We start from the raw sequence: 21,504 nt of genomic DNA, 5'->3' as shown, positions 1-21,504 counted from the left end.
TACAATTTGTTATAAAAATAAAAGTATAAAGCACTTTGAAATCCTTTGTAGAAAATATACAACTATTTTTGTAGCTGCGTTTCCCAGTAGTTGTGCTGTATCTCCAATGCACAGTGAGCACTCTCAGGTGTGCACTGCACACTTAGGTAGGGCAGGCCAAGAGACCATAGGGGCTGACTGCTGTAGAACCTGTGCATATTAGGAACCACTATTAGCAATGTTTTTAAAGATTCATGAAGAATGATATGGGCCATATAGTGACTGCCCCTCAGTGGCTATAATCATATAGAGGAAGTGTGAGATAGAGGTGAAAAAGGCCAAATGAAGTACCTGAAAATTACCAAGTAAGGTCATTCCAAAGGAAGCCAGACACAATGCCACCAATCCACTAATATTCAGCCACGGATTTAAAACCTTTGGTTTCAGTTGTATGAAGCGCAGAACAGCTACCACAAGAGCTGGGGATAAAACAAAGTGTTAAAATTGAAAAACTGAAATCATATACTCAGACTATGAGGAAGTGTTCTAAAGTCACAATGTGCAAAATTGAACTTTTCACCACAGTATGTTTTTAAATCTCTGAAATGACAATTTTTATGATATTTTTCACAGTTTAATTGCTCTATGCATTTATTAGTGAATATTAATACTGCAAAGAGGGGACAGAAGCTCACAGGCACTCTACACAGTTTCACATGACACAGTGTAGGCAAAGCATGACTAAGGACCAACAGAATCCTAGGGTTTTGGTGGATGCATTCCTGGGGGAGGTGGGCTTCTGATTTCTGGTGGAAGAGGGTCTCATTACTGGAGGGGGCATGCCTATTGGTGTTGTCTGAGCAGGGGTAAGCCCAGTTGGTGGTCCCATGGGTGTTCTCATACGAAGTGGAGGAGCCATATGCCTGGAGGTGGGGCTGCCTGGCTCACAGGTGTGGGGGCTCCCCCAACCTGATTGGTACTGAGCTGGGGCTTTAGCAATGCTGGCAGTGGCTGCCACAGTGGCAGCTGTGACAGTACCTCATCCCTGTGGAGTCATTGCCTTCTGGGAGGGACCCTTACCTCTCGGACTGGGCCCACCAGCTGGGACTCCCCTGTCTGCAGCCCTGCCAACCCCAAGGCCTCCTGCAGCTCCCGCCAATGGTACGCAAGCAATGCCAGTATCTTTGGGGGGAGGTCCCTGCTCAGTCTACTTGCACAGTCATGGAAACCAAGTTCTCCTCATGCAGCAGTACCAGACCTAAGACCCACTTCTCTCCATGCTCTGGCTGCTTCACATTCTTTGGTTTAATTTTCCTGAACTCATCACAATTACAGAGGATCAAGTTCATGTTCTAGTCAAAAGGCTTAAAGGTGCCGACAAAGATCTGGCTGGCTTGAAGGATGCACCTCATCCTATAGTTGATGTGCTGCAGCATCTTGCTGCTCTTTCACACAGTCATGATTACTGTTCCACCAAATCCAATGTCCACAGTAGTTTCAGGATCCTTAAGACCTAAGGGGAGGCTACAGATAAAGGTATGATGCAGGTTCTGCTGCAAACAATGCAAGGTGGGGCAGAAGCTTCTAACTGTAGGTGGAGCCTGTTTTTTTGTTTTTTTGTTTGTTTGTTTGGAATCAACTCCGTGGGATGTCCCAAGGCTGTTTTAACCACCTCTGGGTGTATCCGCTAGGAAAGCCTGCCTCAGATCCACCTGGAAATCCACTACAGGTACTTGCTGCTGCTGCTGCTGGGATCGCCTTGGGTACAGCTGACACTCTTGGTTGCTCAAGAGAGGCTGTCCTCCTATGTTTGACCTGGACTACTACCTTGGGTGCATGGTGGTCCTTCTCAAGTATAAGCAGTCCCATGGCCACTGCGGTCAACCTCGTGCCCTCTGTAAACTGCCACGGTGGCTTTCACTGAGACCCTCAAACCACTGGTGTGAAATGACAATTTTTAAAAGAAATTTTTCCTGCATGACTTATAATTATTTCAGTGTTTTATTATACCTAACCTGAGGGAAACAGAGAGGAGTTGAAGCAGCAGTGCTCTATGTTATTTGGGTGATGCAAGGATGATAGAACTCCTAATAGTGTTCTCATAGTTTTCAAAAATGAGGTCAGCACAGGACAGACTGTCTTAGGGGAGAAAACCTGGCAGAAGCTTGACACACAAGTAAGATGGGGATAAAGACAGCCTGTGGCACAAAAATCCACCGACTCAATCATTCTTTAGTTTGGAACAGTGTTAGAGTAGACAGGAAAACGTGGGGAAAGAAATGAGGTTCCCTATCTACACACACACACTGGCCCCTGTGCCAGAACTCACTCCTGGGGATAGGAAGGAAGATAGAGGCAAATGTACAAATCCCTTTAATTGATGATTTTCTCCTATGTTCCTCTGATTCCACCTGGAGGTGTTCATTGTCAAAGGAGAGCAGCTACAGTAGCCAAATTATGAAATATGGATTTTTAACATAGCAAATTGGGTGATTGGTATATATCAAAGATCACACTGACTATATTAAGAAAGCCCAATTCTTCCAAATGACGTTAATTACTTATTTTAAAAGACCATTCTATCTTTTGAAGCAAATTGTCATTGGAATACCAGAAGAGAGAATGAAGTAACTCAGATTTCATATCTGACTTCTAACAGTAACTTTGAGGATGGCCCAGACTCAAACCACTAATCTAAGAATCCCCTTTCATTAACTACTTAGTGCAGGGATATTTTCATATTTATATAAAAACGCTGAAAGAAAGACCTGACTGGTGTGGCTCAGTGGGTTGGAAATTCGATTCCTGATCTGGGTACATATGATCCCCAGTCCAGGCATGTACAAGAAACAACTAATTGATGTTTCTCTCTCACACTATCTCTCTATCTGTTTTTCTCTATCTCTCACTCTCTCTCTAAAAAAGCAATGGCCCTGGCTGGTATGGCTAAGGAGATTGAGTGTCAGCCTGTGAACTAAAGGGTTGCCAGTTCAATTCCTGGTCTGGGCACATATCTGGGTTGTGGGCCACATCCCCAGTGGGGGCACACTCAAGAGGCAACCACACATTGATATTTCTCTCCCTCTCTTTCTCCTTCCCTTTACCTCTGTAAAAATAAATAAATAAAATCTTTTTAAAAAACAACAGATCAAAGACCCAAAAACAGAACTAATTGATGAAGAGATAGCTAACCTATCGGATGCAGAGTTTAAACCACTGGTAATCAGGATGCTCACAGAAATGGTTGAGTGTGGTTGCAAAATAGAGGAAAAAGTGAAGGCAATGCAAAGTGAAATAAAGAAAAATATACAGGGAACCAACAGCGAAAGGAAGGAAACTGGGACTCAAATCAACAGTTTGGAGCAGAAGGAAGAAACAAACATTCAACCAGAACAGAATGAAGGAGCAAGAATCCAGAAAAATGAGGAGAGGCTTAGGAACCTCCAGGACAACTGTAAATGTCCCAACATCTGAATCATAGGGGTGCCAGAAGGAGAAGAGGAAGAGCACGAAATTGAAAACTTATTTGAAAAAATAACGAAGGAGAACTTTCCCAATCTGTAAAAGGAAATAGACTTCCAGGAAGTCCAGGAAGCTCAGAGAGTCCCCAAGAAGTTGGACTCAAGGAAGCACACATCAAGGCACATCATAATCACATTACCCATGATTAAAGATAAGGAGAGAATCTTAAAAGCAGCAAGAGAAAAGGAAAGACTTACCTACAAAGGAGTTCCCATGAGACCATTAGCTAATTTCTCAAAAGAAATACTGTAGGCAAGAAGGGGCTGTAAAGAAGTATTTGAAGTCATGAAAGGCAAGGACCTGCTGGATAGATAATCCAAGATTATCTATCCAGCAAAGCTCTCATTTAGAATAGAATGGTAGTGCTGACTGGTGTGGCTTAGTGGATTGAGCACTGGACTGTGAAGCAAAGGGTCATCAGTTTGATTCCCAGTCAGGGCACGTGCCTGGGTTGCTGGCCTAGTACCCAGTAGGGGGTGCAGAAGAGGCAACCAAACATTGATATTTCTCTCCCTCTCTCCCTACCTTCCCTTACCTTCCCCTCTCTCTAAAAATAAATAAAAATCTTTAAAAAAAGAATGGGCGGATAAAGTGCCTCCCAGTCAAGTGATAAGGTCAAGTTAAAGGAGTTCATCATCACCAAGCCCTTATTTTATGAAATGTTAAAGGGACTTATCTAAGAAAAAGAAGAAGATATAAGCAGTAAAATGACGCTTACAACTATCAACAACTGAACCTAAAAAAACAAACAAACAAAAAAACTAAGCAAACAACTAGAATAGGAACAGAATCAGAAATTGAGATCACATGGAGGGTTATCAGCCGGGAGTGGAATGGGGGCTAATCGGTGGGGGGAGAAGTCCAGGCAATAAGAAGCGTAATTGGAAGGTACAAGTTAAGAATGGTATAGGAAAGGGAGAAGTCAAAGAACTTGTATTTACGACCCATGGACAGGAACTAAGGGAGGGGGTAATGCTTGTGGGAGGAGAGGTGTGAGGGGGAGGGGAATGAAGGGGAGAAAAAATATGGGACAACTGTAATAGCATAATCAATAAAATATACTTAAAAAAGACACTCGCAATTAATGTAAATTATATCTACATAAAAGGAAATGCACTTAATATTCCCGAAGACAATTTATTTTGACATCAAGGTTTAGCAGGGAAAACAATTAGAAATTCAAGAATTACCCTTATTTGTACAGCAGTTAAGTAGGTAATTATGTGTAGGTAATTTCACCTTGATCACAGGCCATTATAAGTAGCCATTAATAAAGAAAACCTATTAAAAATTTGCATTTCCAAGTATGCTAACCTTCATAGTTTCAAGCTACAAAGTTAAGCTCACTGAGTTGACACTCAATTTCAAGTACCTCTGATCAAAAAGTGGTATTTAACTTGGTTAATATTTGGATTTGGAAACAAAATAGAAATAAACCATAACTTATGAAATCTCAAAGTTCTGTTCTGATTGAGCTTTTAGTATATTTATGTTTCAGCTAATGCCTACCGTTGACCATAAAATTAATAAATTATACTTGAGTTGACAATAGCTTCCAACCTACTTGTTGAAGAAACCTACTTAGGAGTTATAATGTATTAGAAGTGTATTAATAATGATAGTAACTAACCTAGAGGATGAAAAAATCAGTACAACTTATAACTTTTTAGGATGGGAGTAAGAGGAGGAAGTGGGGAGAGAAGAAATTCAACACAAGAACTCTGACACAAAGTGATCATCAGATAAAGGAGCCATTAGATTAAATCCAGAAACCCAACCACAGGGTGCCCTGGGAGATGTGTGCTAACTAATCATGTGTGGGCATTAGTCACAAATGGGTGTGACATAATGACAAAATACTAAGCACCTATCATTTCTTCTAAAAATGACAAGTGAAAAGTATTACTCTGGGAACTTCCTGGTTGTCATGCAGTTTGGAAGGACAGGATCATGTTGGAACTTTGGCCTAAGCGCTAAACCACTGCTGAAGCAGACACTGAAATTGTTCTTGATATCCACATGTCCAGTCAGTTTGTTCAACTGTGTCCAAAAGAAGAGAGTTGATAGACGTTCTCTACATTATCCATTTCTCCCCAATAAAAATGAGACATGTATCAGTCAGTCTCTTCCAGCATTGCTAGCCTCCTCATTTGTAATAGGGATGGTACAAATCATTCTACCATGAACAGATGGTGAAATTAAGCAGGAAACAGAAACCTACTTGCAGACAGGAATTCAACACAACACTCCTAATTTTCAGAACTGCATTCTCAACCCACACTTTGCCCTTTTGACCTATTAATTACATTATTAATCCACTCAGACTAGGCATACTTTCCTTTCAAAGTAGATTCTAACTAAATTTTTAGGGTGGTAGAAATAATAAGGATCCTAGTCCTTTAACAATTTTATTAACAGTTGGGTTTAAATAGAGGCAGAATTAGACTATCAGTTATGAAGTCCATTTTCAACCAAACAGTGGTTTAATTATACCTTCTTAAAAGAGACTTCTGGGTGGTAGGGCAATTTTAAGGCCATTTTTATACAAGCTAACAAATTTTTAGTTCCATTAAAAATGTTAGGTTTTATCAAGAGTTTTAGACAGGATTTTTAAAACTCACCCTCCTGTAGTTTTCTTTTTTCTTTTTTTTTGTATTTAGAATAGTCCTTTGCTTTACAGATGCCCTCTATTTAATTTGTCTATTTAAAAAGTCACAAATGTAAAAAAATTGCTTATTTTCTTTATTAAATATTTTTACTTTGAGGCTGATTGGTTTTTAAAGTCCAACTCAAAATAGCAACTCTTCACTGCAGTTCTAAACTGGTGCCTGGCCGAATTCTTTTTTGTTTTGTTTAGTTTTGTTGTTTATGCACCGATAATTCCTATTTATGGCTGCAGTAGAACATGACAATCAGTGTGTTTTGGATGAAGGAGGGAGAGGGGCTGCTTTCAGGTGACTGAAATCATTCAGCAATCAGCTTTGTCCTTACAACCTCTCCAGAGCAGAAAATAATATTCCCTTTAAGAAATTTGTCTCAGGTCTTTTACCCCCACAGAAGACATAAAGTGTGGGTGGACTCACGACAAAGAGTGTAACTAATTCTGTTAAGAGAATAATTGAGCAGTTGATCTTCGATTAGTCCATTAAAAAGATAAAAGGTCTTTGGCAACTAATTTTAATCAATGTCATACCACCTCATTTGTAAGCTGTAAATTATAATCCACACATCTACCAAGAAGCAAAGATTTATAGGCAGAGTAGGCTGTTTTTTAAAGTCAGTATGTCATCTAAAGTAATAGTTGAGGTTGAACAGGATGAACCTGGGGAGACGAAGGCATCCACAGTTCAGAGCAAGAATCATTAGTAAACTGACTTTCACTCCTAGAGTTGATAAATAAATAATTGCTGGTTAACTCCCACTAAACACTAATCTTAATCACTTTGTATCTACCAAATGGCACTAAAAATGATGAAAGATAATAAAGAATAAACACTGGATACTGCAATACTTTAGAGCAGGAAAGCTAGTGAAAACTTTTTGCTTCTTTGTGGAGCAGGGAAGGACTAGACAATGACGAGTGCCAGCTGGAAGAGGGGACTTGTTTTCTTTGCTTGGTTTTTGGGAATGCTTTAGTAATTAGTTCCTCATAAGCTTTATAACCAGATAAACTTGAGCTGTGAAAACTGGTATTTTTTAGATTATACAATGAGGACTACTGGGAAATATCAATTTTTCTTAAAAATATGAAGAAAACAATACATGGCTTCCAACATGTTCATTTGTTTCTTTAAAGCCCATTGGAGGACAGACAGCTTGTGACAACTTTTTTATAAGGGTGCTCTCCTCTGGACTGTGATTAGATGAGGCAGTGTTTGCAAAGCTCTTAACATTGTGCCTTTAATATAAATGACTGTCATTAATTGTTGTTATCATTGCACCCTGTGGGGATGATCCTATGAGTAGGTAGCAATCTGCAGGCCTACCACGGGGTGTGATTGCAGAGGGGTTGGGAAAGGTCCCTGATCCTGCAACTGAAGAGTCACTCTCGGGGCGTTGTGCTCTATTAAAAGCAAATATCTCCTTAGCAGTCATGTATGCCTTTGTGTGGCTAAACTTGCTAGATCTTTTCAGAAGAGTGGTATCAAGAGTAGAAAAAAGTCAAGTATAAAGCTCCTGGCAGCTTGAAGGCTGAAGGCACTGAAGACAAAGCCTGAGTGACAAGGACAGGCCCTGGTGTCCACATGGGCACCAGCTGCTGAAAATTCTACTTTTCTCAGAACTTGGGAATATCTCAGACATGAAAACTGCCTGCTAAGGGCATGAAGAGAAAAGTTTCCTTAAAGGTTCAGCAACCCCAGCGTCAGGATATATCTAACCTTCTCCTTAGTGCTAGCGTAGCAATCCATGCCTTCCAGACACTTCCTGCTTACACAAATGGAATATGCTTTGGGAAGCCTGGGCAGAGACCAATCTAATTAACTGTAGAGAAGACCCCAGTGTACTTCTCTTTGAACCTCACAGCTGCAAGAGGGGCCTCTGGAGCCTCACAGGGAACATTCCCCATGTTTCTCACTATTTGAACCCTCTCAACTAAGATTTTGCCTATGTTGCATGTTGGACCAATCATCTCCCTTGATTTTCCAATTAGGTCTATGGGTCTTCCCTTTTCCTATAGCAAACATTAAAAAAGAACATATTAAGAGTGAGTAGAAATTTTTTTTTTTGGGGGAGAGAATTATACATAGATGAAATAACAGGTCACCTCTTAGGAAGACATAAAGGCCAAATACTCCCTCAATACTAACATCATCTTTATCTCTTGGAGTAAAAAGTCTCACCTTTCAGAAGCATCATTTCCAGAAAACCACTGTTGAAATATTTCATTGTCATTGGCTCATCCCCCACAGCATGCTAATGATGATGGTTGACCCTTTGAAAGAAACTGGAAAGGCCTGGCCTTGAGGAGGGGGTACATCAGGCCCATTGGAAAAGGACAGAGAGCACAGCTGGTTCCCATGGTCCCTAGAGGACCACCTGATCCTCGAAGCACTCACAGTGCAAAGGGGCCAGGATATTAAATGAGGGTCTTGGGCCCTGAAGAAAAAGTGGAAGACTGGGGCTGGACATGAGTATGCAAGTTCTTTCTTTCTTTTCTTAACCTATGTCTCCATTTGCCAGTGTGATTTATATATAGGATAGACACAGGAGAGAGCATAACCTTTAGATGTAAAAAGCAGTATCTACACACATCAATATTTGTCACCGAGCCAAGGCATTCTTTATCTTTGCCAGTGAAGAAATAAAAAAGGCATTCTTTTTACAGTAAACATATTGTACAACATTCCATTCTCATGCAGGATTTAATGGTATGTGAAATATATTATTTTATGCAGCAAAAGAAATAAAGTCAAGAGTACACTGACATGATAAAGATGGTAAAGGGAAGAGAAAATGTAAGGTAAGCAGGGCAAATATAACAAGATTTATATCCTGTTATAAGAGAAAAAAGACCCTTAAAACAAAAAACTAGCTTCACCACAACAGGATCCCAAGTTATCAACTAAGCCCACCATGCTTTCAGTATGGGTTTGGGAGAACTGAACATAACAGAAATGTATCAATGCACATAAAGCATTCTTTATTATCTGCTTACCTAGGAATGCTGCCATGTTCATAACTTGACTAAACACACAGCTTGCAGGAGGTGCGTCACCTGCAATACTTGGAATATATGAAATGTTTTATTATTACTATATTAAAATCTATAACCATTCAAAGCAGTGAATGTTTGTGTACCCTCAAAATTCACATGTTGAAATCCTAACCCTCAATATGATAGTATCAGGAGGCAGTACTTTTGAAGGTAATTAGGTTATGAAGGTGGAGCCCTGATGAATGGGATTAGGGACCTCTTTTCCTCTTTCCACCACGTGAGGATACCATGAGCAGATGGCAGTCGGTAACCCAGAAGGGAGCTCTCATCAGAACCTGACCATGCTGGTACCCTGATCTTGGACTTCTAACCTCCAGACTGTGTGAAATAAATTTCTGTTGTTTATAAGCCACCCAGCCTGTGCTATGTTGTTATGGTAGCCCAATGTAAGACCACACCCCTAACTTTTTCTAAGATCCAGCAGATCAGAAGAGAATTATCAAATTACCTTATATATGGCGCATGCTTCACACCAGGTTTCCTGGATAACAGAAAACAAAGAAACTCAGGTTAAAGCACATTCTTTTGCGTACAGTTTAACCTTACCAGCAGCAATGTTTTTGTTAGGTCTATGGATGAACAATGAATTAATTACCCAGAGACACACTTTACCTTTCAGCTGAATTTAATGGGAAAATTTTGTCATCTTCTACAGCTATAAAGTATCTATGAAGAAAAAACAATAAAAGTTTACAAAATAAAGAAATTTTAGAAAACAAGAATCATTGTTTCCCAGTTTTATTAGACTAACCACATTAAATCATATTCATTTTATATCCTAACTGGGAAAACGCTCTTTTATTATAATGTTCTACCTGTGGATCATCTTGCTCTTTGAAGCTCAAAAGTTATTACTAATAATGTTTCTTTAATTTTTAAAACATCCCCCCAAATAATGGAAATCATTATAATCTGAAAACTGGAAAACAAAGAAATAAGACCTTACAACTTTGGGCAGACTAAAACTTGAATTCAAATTTTCCATTTCTCAGGAATTTCTCAGTCCACTTTTTTTCACTGCAAGGAACTAAATTAATGTTCTACAAGTGAATAGTACTTGAAATAAGCAAGAGTGAGAGCATTTTGTGATAAGCCAAGACTTCCAATGTAACAAAACCCATTTTATAAACATACCAGACCTTGTCACAAACCCCCCCGGGCTATGAACTAGACTGCAGTGGAATTCTTAAGATGTTAGTGTCGAATTAGCAAATTTTGCAAAAAATGAATCCATATCACCAGTTTATAGAGTGTTCATTACTGGAAAAACACAGGCACACAAAAATAAGTCTAGTATTCTTTTCTACATGCTTTGAATAATTTATTACTCACTCTTGTTATTTACTTTGAGTAACAGAAAAAGGAAAGAGAAATGGGGACTTTAGCAAGGTTGAATTATTTTAAAGTATTTATAAATGCATTCATATAGATACACCATGTGCTATCAAAACCACATTTTTATATATTGGGTTGGCCAAAAAGTTTGTTTGGTTTTCTCCCCATTAGATGGCTCTAGTAGTGCTTAGTTGGCCTTAACTTCATTCAAAACAATTTTGTTAGACTGTATGGTGACAGCTGTCATTTCAGCATAGATTTAAAAAATGTATCAAAATTGGTGAATTTTTGTGTAGCCATTTTAATATTGAAGATGGAAGAAAATATGCAACATGTTCAGCATATTATGCTTTATTATTTCAAGAAAGGTAAAAGCACAACTGAAACACTAAAAAAGATTTGTGCAGTGTATGGAGAAGGTGCTGTGACTGATGGAACATGTCAAAAGTGGTTTGTGAAGTTTTATGCTGGAAATTTCTCTCTGGATGATGCTCCATGGTCAGGTAGATCAGTTGAAATTGATAGCGATCAAAGGGAGACATTAACTGAGAATAACTAACGTTATACCACATAGGAGATAGCCAACATACTCAAAATACCCAAATCAATAAAGTTATTGGAGAAAATGAAAAATGTGTTTTTTTTATTTTACAGAAAAAACTACACAGACTTTTTGGCCAACCCAAGACATTGCACCTCAGACCTTAGTAATTAAATAAGAGAATACTCACACTATCCACAATCCAGCTGAAGTAAACAAAGTAAACACAAGAGGTAAAAACATCCATACGCTGCATTTCTTCCCATCCATACCTGTTATACTGAAATACAATGAACAGGTATTCATAACTGACACAAAAACTTACCTTTACTCTTTCAAGACAGGAAGTTTAACGGGAAAATAATGCATTTTATGAAATCATGGTTCAAATCAGTATCATATGGCCACCTATACATGTGGGAAATGTTTGAACAGGGAACATGGATGATTGTTATCTAGCATTAGCTCAAATATTTCAGAGTCTTAGTTAAGAACTGATGGATACTTCTCATAACAACATTCATCCTCATACAAGCTTTGAAGCATTTAAGAAAGTACAAAAGGGTTTGGGTTAGGACTCGGAAGAGGAGGTTTTAGAGGAGGAGGTTAGGACTAGGCCCCGAAGGCAAAGTCCAACTTACTTTTAATGCTTTAACATTTATGGGCTTTTGAATCCATGGATCCAGTATGTACCTATGTCTGCAGCTTAGCTAGCAAGAATGTTAGAAACAAGTGGGTACTAAATAAATTAGCAACACAAGAGGAATTGGCAAATGCTTTGCAAATCTGAATTTTTCTCATGACGTGTTTTGAATAACTATCTCAGAAGACTCTAAAATGAACACTCTGGAAAAATGTGTTGTGTGTAACTTTAAATTAGCTCCTAAAAAAACAATGGGAAAAAATAGATGCCAGGCATTTTGGATGTTATATTTTAAAGCAAAAATATATAAATAAAATTCTCCACCAAAATAAAGTAGAAAACAGGAGCTTCAGAATGTCTGTGAAAAATTATTGATATAGAACAGAAAGAAATAACTATCAATTTACTTCCTTGCTCAAAACCATCAGACAAAATCTATTTGAGACGCTGGATGCCAACAATCTTTAAGGCAAAAAACACCGGTTCCAAGAAAATAAGGTACTCTAAGTGACCTCCACAGGGGATCAAACAAGCAGAAGGATATGGGGTTAAATGGCACCTCTAGGGAGAAACTGCTACTCGTTGCTTTGGGTTTTATAATTAACTGAAGAAAGTTATTTACTGAGTTTGAACCAACACTGTCACATTTCTGAGCATCTCCCTGATATTTACTTTCTTAATAGTGACATTCTTTGGACTGTCCAAGTATTGAGAATAGACAGAGAACATGGTCCCTCCATTTAGCATAGTAGCCTAAGGTGTCAGGGAGGTCTTGGTTGACCTAACTGACTTACCTGAGTAGGTAGATCTTCCAGGCAAGGGGACACACACCTGGACCTAAAATATGTCCTTGAATGATTGTGCTGTAGTCTAAACACCTATCTGGGTAGGGGTGTTAAATTAATGACAGAATTTATTGAAAGACATTAGAAACGCTTGCAATCAATTTAATCCAATCCAATCCAATCCAAACCAATCCAATCCAATCCAACTGAGAAGTATTGACATCCACTTGTGCCAGGCACTATAGTGGGTGGTAGAAATACAGAGGTGAGCTCTAATGAATATAACTATTTTTATGGGACAGCTTATGCCATATATAAAAGCTAGTGTATGAACCAGTGGTACATTATTGTTCTATTTATATAGTGTAGAAGAATGATGAATATTCTAAGCATACAGAATTTGGTTAGTTGGTGTATATTTATTTATTTGTGTCCAGAAAATTGTGGGCTCATAGTAAGGCTATCAGTTATGCTAACAAACATAATTCTATCAGTTTTCTAAGTTGCAGAGGGAGTACAGAAAGTAGGGATGTTGACTGAGCATGTAAATAAATTATTCTAGATCTGTCCCTGAAACAGGCTGCTTGGACAGGATGAGTACAGTTGAAATGGTTACACTGAAGTAAGAGTTAGGACACCAAGTCCTCAGCCTTAGTTTTGCCAATAACTGACTCCATGGGCCTGAGCCAGTTACTTAAATCTGTAACACCATTTTCCTGTCTTGCTACATGAAGATTGTGGAATTTGAAGGCAGGGAGAGGACATCAAAGACTGAGGCCTCACAGGGTGATGGTACCCTGTTAGTAGCAGGATGCTTCAATTTGCCCAGAATTATCAGCACCAGAAGGGTTCATGCCTGTTAATCATTTTAAAAATAGACTGGCAAATAAATCATAATGCGAACTTATTTATGTACACTGAGAAACACAACTGCCAAGTGCACAAATACTCTTGAACATTGGTTCTCCTTTTAGGAACATCTATACAGAAAATCAAAATTTGGAGGCAGGCTAAGAACACCAAAACACCAATACAAAAGAACCTTTGCACCCCGATGTTCATAGCAGCACAATTTACAATAGCTAGGTGCTGGAAGCAACCTAGATGCCCATCAGTAAATGAATGGATCAAAAAACTATGGTACATTTACACAATGGAATTCTATGCAGCAGAAAGAAAGAAGGAGCTCATACCCTTTGCAACAGCATGGATGGAGCTGGAAAGCATCATGCTAAGTGAAACAAGCCAGGCAGTGAAAGACAAATACCACATGATATCACCTTTAACAGGAATCTAAACAACAAAACAAAACAAAACAAAACAAAAAACTAGCAAAATATAACCAAAGACACTGAAATAGGGGATAGCCTGACAGTGACCAGAGGGGAGAGAAGAGGGAATTCCAGGGGGGAATGGGTAGGGATTACAGGAACAAATTTGGAGGACACATGGACAAAAACTAGGGGTGGGGGGTAATGGGGGGAAGGGGGGAGGGTTGGGTGTGTGGGCTGGAATGGGAGTAGGGGGGAGAAAAATGTACTTGAACAATGATTAAAAGAAAAAAAAAAAGAAAAAAAATTTGGAGGCAGGAAAGTAGAGTGGAGAGAGTTAACAAGCTAATTCTGAGACTATGGCATCAAGCTACAATAGCTACAATAGCTTTATATGCTAATTTCCTTTAAAGAAAGGCAATATGGTTAAATGGAAATGGTATGGCAACCAACAGGACTCAAACCCAGTTCTGCCATTCACTAGCTGTCTGATCTCTACCAAGTTATGTCATCTCTTAAACCTTAGTTTAATGCAGGAGATAACTTCTATTTCATAGGGATGTGCTGAGGATTAATGACAAAGCAGGTAACACCACACATCACACATGTTCCATAAGTGGCAGCTCTGCCAACTCTAACTGCCAAGATAAATGTTAGGATAAAGTACTCTTCCTGCAAAGCAGGGCTCGGGACACCTGAACGCTTGCTTCTTCTTTGGGCTCTTGTTTTTCTAGAAGCATGCAGACACCCTTCCTGATTGTAATAATAACAGTTCTTTCTTCAGATGGTTTTCCAAAAGACAAATCAATACCCTAACCATACACACATATTGGAGGCCCAGCTTCCTCAGAGTCTACTCTTTGGTTATCTTTCACCATGCATTGGTTTTTTCATTTTGTTCTGTAGTATTTAAGGTGGCTAATAGCTACTCTCCTTAATTATTTTATTTTTATTAGTTTAATTCTCATATAGCAACCTCATCTCCAAGTTTTGGGAAAATCATACTATATCCTTTGTCTAATGATAGTTGAAATTGCATTTTTTTTTAACTAAAAGGGATTCCCTGAGAGGTGGAAAGTGTAAGTCTATGAATAGTTGTATTAATATTGTAGCTTCCTACTTGGGTGATTCTTTAGGACATTTACATTGGTTATACCCCCCTTTTATTTTGGAAATAATTGCAAATTCACATGTGAGAAATTGTACAGAGAGATCCTATATATCCTTCACTCTGTCTCCCCAATAGTAACATCTGTACACAACCATAGTACAATATCAACTGCCAGGATACTGACATTGATACAATTGTTTGACTTCATTCAGATTGCACCAGTTTTACATGCACTCCTTTCTGTGTGTGTGTGTTTGGTTTTATACAATTCACCACATGTATAGATTTGTATGGTCACCGGCACAGTCAAGGTTAGAACATACACATGTTCCTACAAGGGGAGCCCAAGATCCCTTGTGTTGGCCTTTTATAACTATACTACTTCCCTCCCCAAACCCTCCTTTCTAATCTCTGGCAGCCACTGATCCTTTCTTCACTTCTATAATTTTATCATCTCAAGAGTGTTATACAAATGCAATCATAGAGCATGTGACCTTTGGGATTGACTTTGTTTTCATTGAGCCTTCATCTGAGAATGTCCTGAAGATTCATCTAAGGTTTATGCTCATCAATAGTTTGGTACTTTTAATCTTTGGTAGATTCCATGGTGTGGAGCACCCAGTTTGTTTATTCATCGATTATAGCATACCTGGGTTGTTTCAAGTTTCTGGCTATTGCAAATAAAGATGCTATGTCATGGAGTTGTAAAGTACAGCATAGGGAGTATACTCAGTGATATTTAATAACAATGCATGGTGCCAGCTGGGTACTAGGAGTATCTGGAAGGACACTTTGTAAGGTATGGTATATGACTGTCTGATCACTATGTTGTACACCTGAAACTAATACAAAATAGTATTTAATGTAAACTAGAATTGAGAAATAAAATTAAAAAATAAAATTAAGCACACAATTTTTAAAATTTTGTGCACATCTATTTTCATGGCATTATTCATGGTAGCCAAAAGGTGTAAACATCCCAGATCATCATCCATGAATGGATAAATAAAATGTGGTGTACCTATACAATGAAATATTATTCAGCCTTAAAAAGGAATGAAATTCTGACACATGCTACATGATGGATGAACTTTGTGGATATGCTGAGTGAAATAAGCCAGACATAAAAAGACATACTATATGCTTCCACTTATGAAAGGTACTTAGTGTAGTCAAATTCACAGAGACAAATGGCTGTTGCCAGGGGCTGGAGAGAGGAGGGGATGGAGAGTTACTATTTAATGAATATAGTTGTAGTTTGGAATGATGAAAAGTTCTGGAAATGGATAGTGGTGATGGTTGTATGAAGGTATTTAATGTCACTGAATTATATACTTAAAATGATAAGAATTTTGCTATGTATATTTAACTCACAATAAACATACATACATGCATACATACATAAAATTTTGCTTAAAAAAGACCCTGTTAAGAGAATGAAGAAATAAGCTACAGACTTAGAGAAGTATTTGCAAACTGCATGTCCAATAAAGGACTACTAGTATGTAGGATATATGAAGCACTCTCAAATTGTTTTTTATTCTCAACCATAAAAAAAATCCAGCTGAAAATGGGTATAAGACATTTTCAGACATTTCACAGAAGAGGATATACAGATGGCACATAAGCACATGAAAAGATATTTGACATCACTAGCCAGCAGGGAAATGCTAATTAAAACCACAATGATTATCGGATATATCTCCCCAGCAAGGGAAACAACAACAACAACAACAACAAGAACAAAAATAAACAAATGGCACTTCATCAAACTAAAAAGTTTTTGCACAGCAAAGAAAATCATCAACAAAATAAAAAGACAACCCACAGAATGGGAGAACATATTTGCTGAAACATCTGATAAAGGGTTAATATTCAAAATTTATAAAGAACAAAACTCAGTGACAAAAACACAAACAACCCAATTAAAAAAATAGGCAAAGGACCTGAATAGACATTTTTTCCAAAGAGGACATATAGATGGCCAAGAGACATATGAAAAGATGCTCAATGTCAGTAATCATCAGAGAAATGCAAATAAAAACCACAATAAGATATCATCTCACACCTGTCAGAATGGCCATTATCAATAAATCAGAAAATAACAAGTGCTGGTGAGGATGTGGAAAAAGGGAAACACTTTTGCACTGCTGATAGGAATGCAGGCTGGTGCAGTCACTGTGGAAAGCAGTATGGAGAGACCTTAAAAATTTAGAAATGAATTTGCCTTTTGACCCAGCAATCCCACTTCTGGGACTATATCAGAAAGAACCCAAAACACTAATTCGAAAGAACATAAGTGCCCCTATGTTCATTGCAGCATTATTTACAATTGCTAAGATATGGAAGCAGCCCAAGTGCTCATCAATAGATCAGTGGATAAAACAACTGTGGGACATCCACACAATGGAATTCTACTCAGCCATAAAAAAAGAAAATTTTACCCTTTGGGAGAGCATGGATGGACCTGGAGAACATTATGCTAAGTGAAAGAAGCCAGTCAGAGAAAGACAAATACCATATGATTTCACTCATATGTGGAATCGAATGAACAAACTGAACTAACAAGTAAAACAGAGATAGACTCATAGGTAGAGAGCAGGATGACAGCTATGGGTGTAGGTTTTAGGGGTGGAGGGATTGAGCAAAAACAAAAAGATCTCATGGACATGGACAACAGAGTGGTGATTGCTGGGGGACAGGGGTATAAGGGGACTAAATGGTGATGGAAAAATATAATAATAAAGATAATATATTTAAAAAACCCACTATGAGGTATCACTACATACCTCCCAGAATAGCTAACATAGCAAATAGTGAAAACACAAATTATCACCAATTAACACCAATTATTTAGTGATAACACCAAATAGTGATATCACCAACAGTGATAAAGATGTGAAGACATTGAATCAATCCTACCTTGCTGGTAGGAATGTAAAATGGTGTAGGGTATTCAGGAAAACAGCTTGATTGATTCTTTAAAAACTATGGGTGCAGTTATCATACTACCCAACAATTGCAATCTTGGGCATTTATTCCAGAGAAATAAAAACTATGCTCCCACAAACACCTGTACACTAATAGGTGTACAAATATCAATTCAAGTTCCTGCTTTCAATTCTCTTGGGTCTATACCCAGGAGTGCACTTGTCAGTACTTGGTGGTCATAGGTGATTTTATGTTTAATATTTTAAGGAACCATGACGGCAGCTGCAGCATCTTACGTGCCCACCAGCAATGCACAAGGATCCCAATTTCTCCACATCCTCACAAACACTTGCTGTTTTCTGTTTTATTGTTTTTTTAAATAACTTTTTTTTATCCTAATGAGTATAAAGTGGTATCTCATTGTGGGTTTGATTTGCATTTGTGCTTATTGGCCATTTTCACATCTTTGGAGAAATGTCTACTCATGCATTTTGCACATTTTAAAATTGTTTTTGTTGTTGTTGTTGAGTTGTAGTTCTTTATATATTCTGGATATAAATCCATTATGATATATATGACTTACAAATTTTCTTCTGTTAGGTGAATGTCTTTTCACTCTGTTGATAGTGTCCTTTGGAGCACAAAAGTTTTAAATTTTGATGAAGTCCAATTTACCTTTTTGTTGTTGTTGTTGTTCCCCATGCTTTTGTGTTCTAGCCAAAATAAATCATTGCCAAATCCACCATCATGAGACTTACCCTCTATATTTTATCCTAAATGTCTTATAGTTTTAGTTCCTCCCATTTAGGTTTTTGATCCATTTTGAGTTATTTTTTATAGATAGTGCAAGGTAACTTTGTTTGCACGTAATATCCAGAACCATTTCTTTAAAAGACTATCTTTTCCCCATAGAATGGTCTTAGTACTTAACAGGGTCTTTTGCAGAGCAAATGATTTTTATTTTTGATAAGGTCCAACTGATCGTTTTCTTTTTATGAACTGTGTTTTTTGATGGCAAGCCTAAGAACTCTTTGCCTTGTCCTTGATCTTGGAGATTTTCTCCTATATATTTTCTAAAAGTTATAGTATTACATTTTACATTTAAATTTGTGATCTAGTTATTTCTTTTTAAACTATATGTCTCTGTCGTCTTATTGAATTGGGTTAGACCCTAGGAAATTTAGAAATGATTTTGACAAGGATAAGGAAATATGCGACACTCTGTCAGTCTTCTCTAGCAGTAAAGGAATATTCTTATAATGAATAACATATACCTTAGCCACACTATATCCTAGCATGACAGGTTCTTTTGGTATCCGACCATTATGAGCCTAAGAACAGAACAATGAGGGGGGTATGGGTGCATGCATGTGTGTGTAGATGGGGAGAGCTCCTGTACTTACTTCATCTCCCCACCCACCTCTGAGCTGTAATGAAGACCAGAAGATCAAAATAAAAAGTTCTTTCAGGTCAAGTTTCTGGTATGTTAACCTACCAATGCCCCACCTGACATATCTTGGTCTTTTTACTTCTTTCTTCCTCCCTGGAGGGACTGTATTAACCAAAGAAGGGCACTCTATATACATGTATATATTCATATACATATATAAAATATATAATTTTTAAAAAGATTTTATTTATTTATTTTTAGAGAGGGAAGAGAGGGAGATAGAGAGAGAGAGAGAGAGAGAGAGAGAGAGAGAGAGAAACATCAATGTACGGTTGCTGGGGGTTATGGCCCGCAACCCAGGCATGTACCCTGGCTGGGAATCAAACCTGCAACACTTTGGTTCACAGCCCACGCTCAATCCACTGAGCTACACCAGCCAGGAAAATATATAATTTTTTTGTTAATCCTCACCCAAGAATACATTTATTGATTCTAGAGAGAGGGGAAGGGAGAGAAAGAGAGAGAGAGGAGCACTGATGCGAGAGAGAAACATCAATAGGTTCCCAGTACATGCCTGGACTGGGGGTTGAACCTACAACCTAGGTATGTACCCTAACCAAGAATTGAACCCGCAACCTTTTGGTGTATGGGACGATGCTCCAATCAACTGAGCAACCTGGCCAGGACTGTTACATATACTTTTCTTGTCCAAAATAATCTATCCTTCTTTTGCCCACATTTGTCTTACAATGTGAGCAAAGAACCCTCAGGAGAGAAACACTGATGTGCTTTCTACTGGGTCCTGGAAGAGGGTTCCTGGAGGTACCAGGAGATGAACTTTGAATTAGATTGGTGTTATGACTCTCTGAGTTTTCTGGCTTGACAAGTTGAGACATTTGACTGGAAGTACTGCAAAGAATAAGTTAATTTACTAAACTAACACTCTCCACTGCCTCAGTATTTTCTGAGAATTAAAAATTAAAACTGGGAGATGGTTTTCTCTCTTCCACCCTTCCAGATACCATTAAAATAAATGGGTCCATTGCTTCCAGTCACATTAGAAAGTGTCATCCAAACTCTACTTACACTTCTTAGCAAGGACAAATTCTACTGTTTCCTTAAGCTACACCAGCATGGTACCTCCCAGTGAGCAGAGAACATCTTTCCTTGCCTTTTTGAGGAAAGAAGGGGAGAACAAAGACGTACTCCACACTTCTAAGATAGTTTGATCCTTGCATTCTGAGTTATGTTTCTTTTTTATTCTAATATTATTCCATTGATGTTAATCTCCCAATAACATCTCACAGTAAAATATGCAGGATAATTGTTCCCACATATCAAATGGTAAATTATATCTGGAACAATGTCACCTAATGACTTTCTGACAAAAGAAGGAAAAGAGCCAGAGCTGGATAAACCTTCTGGAAAGGATTCTGGCATTTGCGGTTCGGAAGACTCTCCTGCAGATGGTATCATTTATCCAAATGATATACAGATGGTCAAATACTTCCAGAGTGGCAATACAGCTAACTCTTTGTACACTCCTACTGTGTGTTCTTTTCTTCCAGTAAATATCAAAGTTTGAGTGATTTTTACTTTCTTTCATCCAAATCTGTGGTAGGTGTAAGATCAAATAGTGGGAACTCTTTGACACAGAGTAAGAGGCTGAAAATCCCAGTCCACTCCCTGTTCCCCTTCTGACCTACATCTCTGAGGCTCTCATTCTTCCTCAGAGACAAAAAGAACTGTATTGAAGGTTTTGTGGTGGCCCCACTGTTGATAATTAGTTCCTCTGGAAGTCTTCTAGCTGCAAATGCCCAAGAGAATACCTGTCCACTTGAAAATTTACAGTCTCATGGAAGCAAACAAAGTATTACTATTAGCCCACATTAGCTCAGCACCTACAACTCCAATTACTTTAACTGACTTGAAAAGGGGGCTGTGATAAAATAGAGGTCATACAATTATTCAAAATTTTATCATCGAATTCCAAACAGATGGTTCTTACAGTATAAGCTAATGAAGCTGCTGAAGTCAAATAATATAGCATACTGTTATCGATGATAATCCCTAAAGACAAACTTTCTTTCCTATCAGGCCATGGTAAAACTCCTCCAGTTTACAAACGGAAAAGCAAAGTCCATTGGTCACCTTCTTTTACAGCTTTTAAATTTTTATTAGTGAGAAACCACTTATAATAATGACTGTGAAATGTCACAAAAGCTAAGATATTTTATGGAGCTGGAAAGCATTTTCTTGGTAGGAACTAGAAGGAGTTTG

At 38.2% G+C, this 21,504-nt stretch overlaps 1 protein-coding gene and 1 pseudogene across 8 annotated transcripts in view; both read right to left on the bottom strand.

Annotated features, from left to right (window-relative positions):
* The window catches only part of TMEM150C (transmembrane protein 150C), a 102,968-nt gene that overhangs the window by 8,616 nt on the left and 72,848 nt on the right, over positions 1 to 21,504 (bottom strand). For 6 of the 8 annotated variants that reach the window (XM_036027459.1, XM_036027467.1, XM_036027463.1 and 3 more), the window contains 5 exons: positions 11,284 to 11,373; positions 9,830 to 9,883; positions 9,666 to 9,698; positions 9,158 to 9,225; positions 331 to 458 (listed from right to left, as the gene is read on the bottom strand). In XM_036027459.1, coding sequence (XP_035883352.1) covers positions 331 to 458; positions 9,158 to 9,225; positions 9,666 to 9,698; positions 9,830 to 9,883; positions 11,284 to 11,363 — 363 coding nt within the window. In that variant the 5' untranslated portion in view covers positions 11,364 to 11,373. Of the gene's footprint in view, positions 1 to 330; positions 459 to 9,157; positions 9,226 to 9,665; positions 9,699 to 9,829; positions 9,884 to 11,283; positions 11,374 to 13,317; positions 13,420 to 21,504 lie in introns of those variants that run through there. The other 2 variants (XM_036027473.1, XM_036027479.1) reach the window with 2 other exon arrangements.
* LOC114492786 lies at positions 465 to 1,439 on the bottom strand (annotated as a pseudogene).

This window comes from Phyllostomus discolor, chromosome 1 (assembly GCF_004126475.2).
Source record: "Phyllostomus discolor isolate MPI-MPIP mPhyDis1 chromosome 1, mPhyDis1.pri.v3, whole genome shotgun sequence".
Classification (NCBI taxonomy): Eukaryota; Metazoa; Chordata; class Mammalia; order Chiroptera; family Phyllostomidae; genus Phyllostomus; species Phyllostomus discolor.
This window is presented reverse-complemented; position numbering and strand designations above follow the sequence as displayed.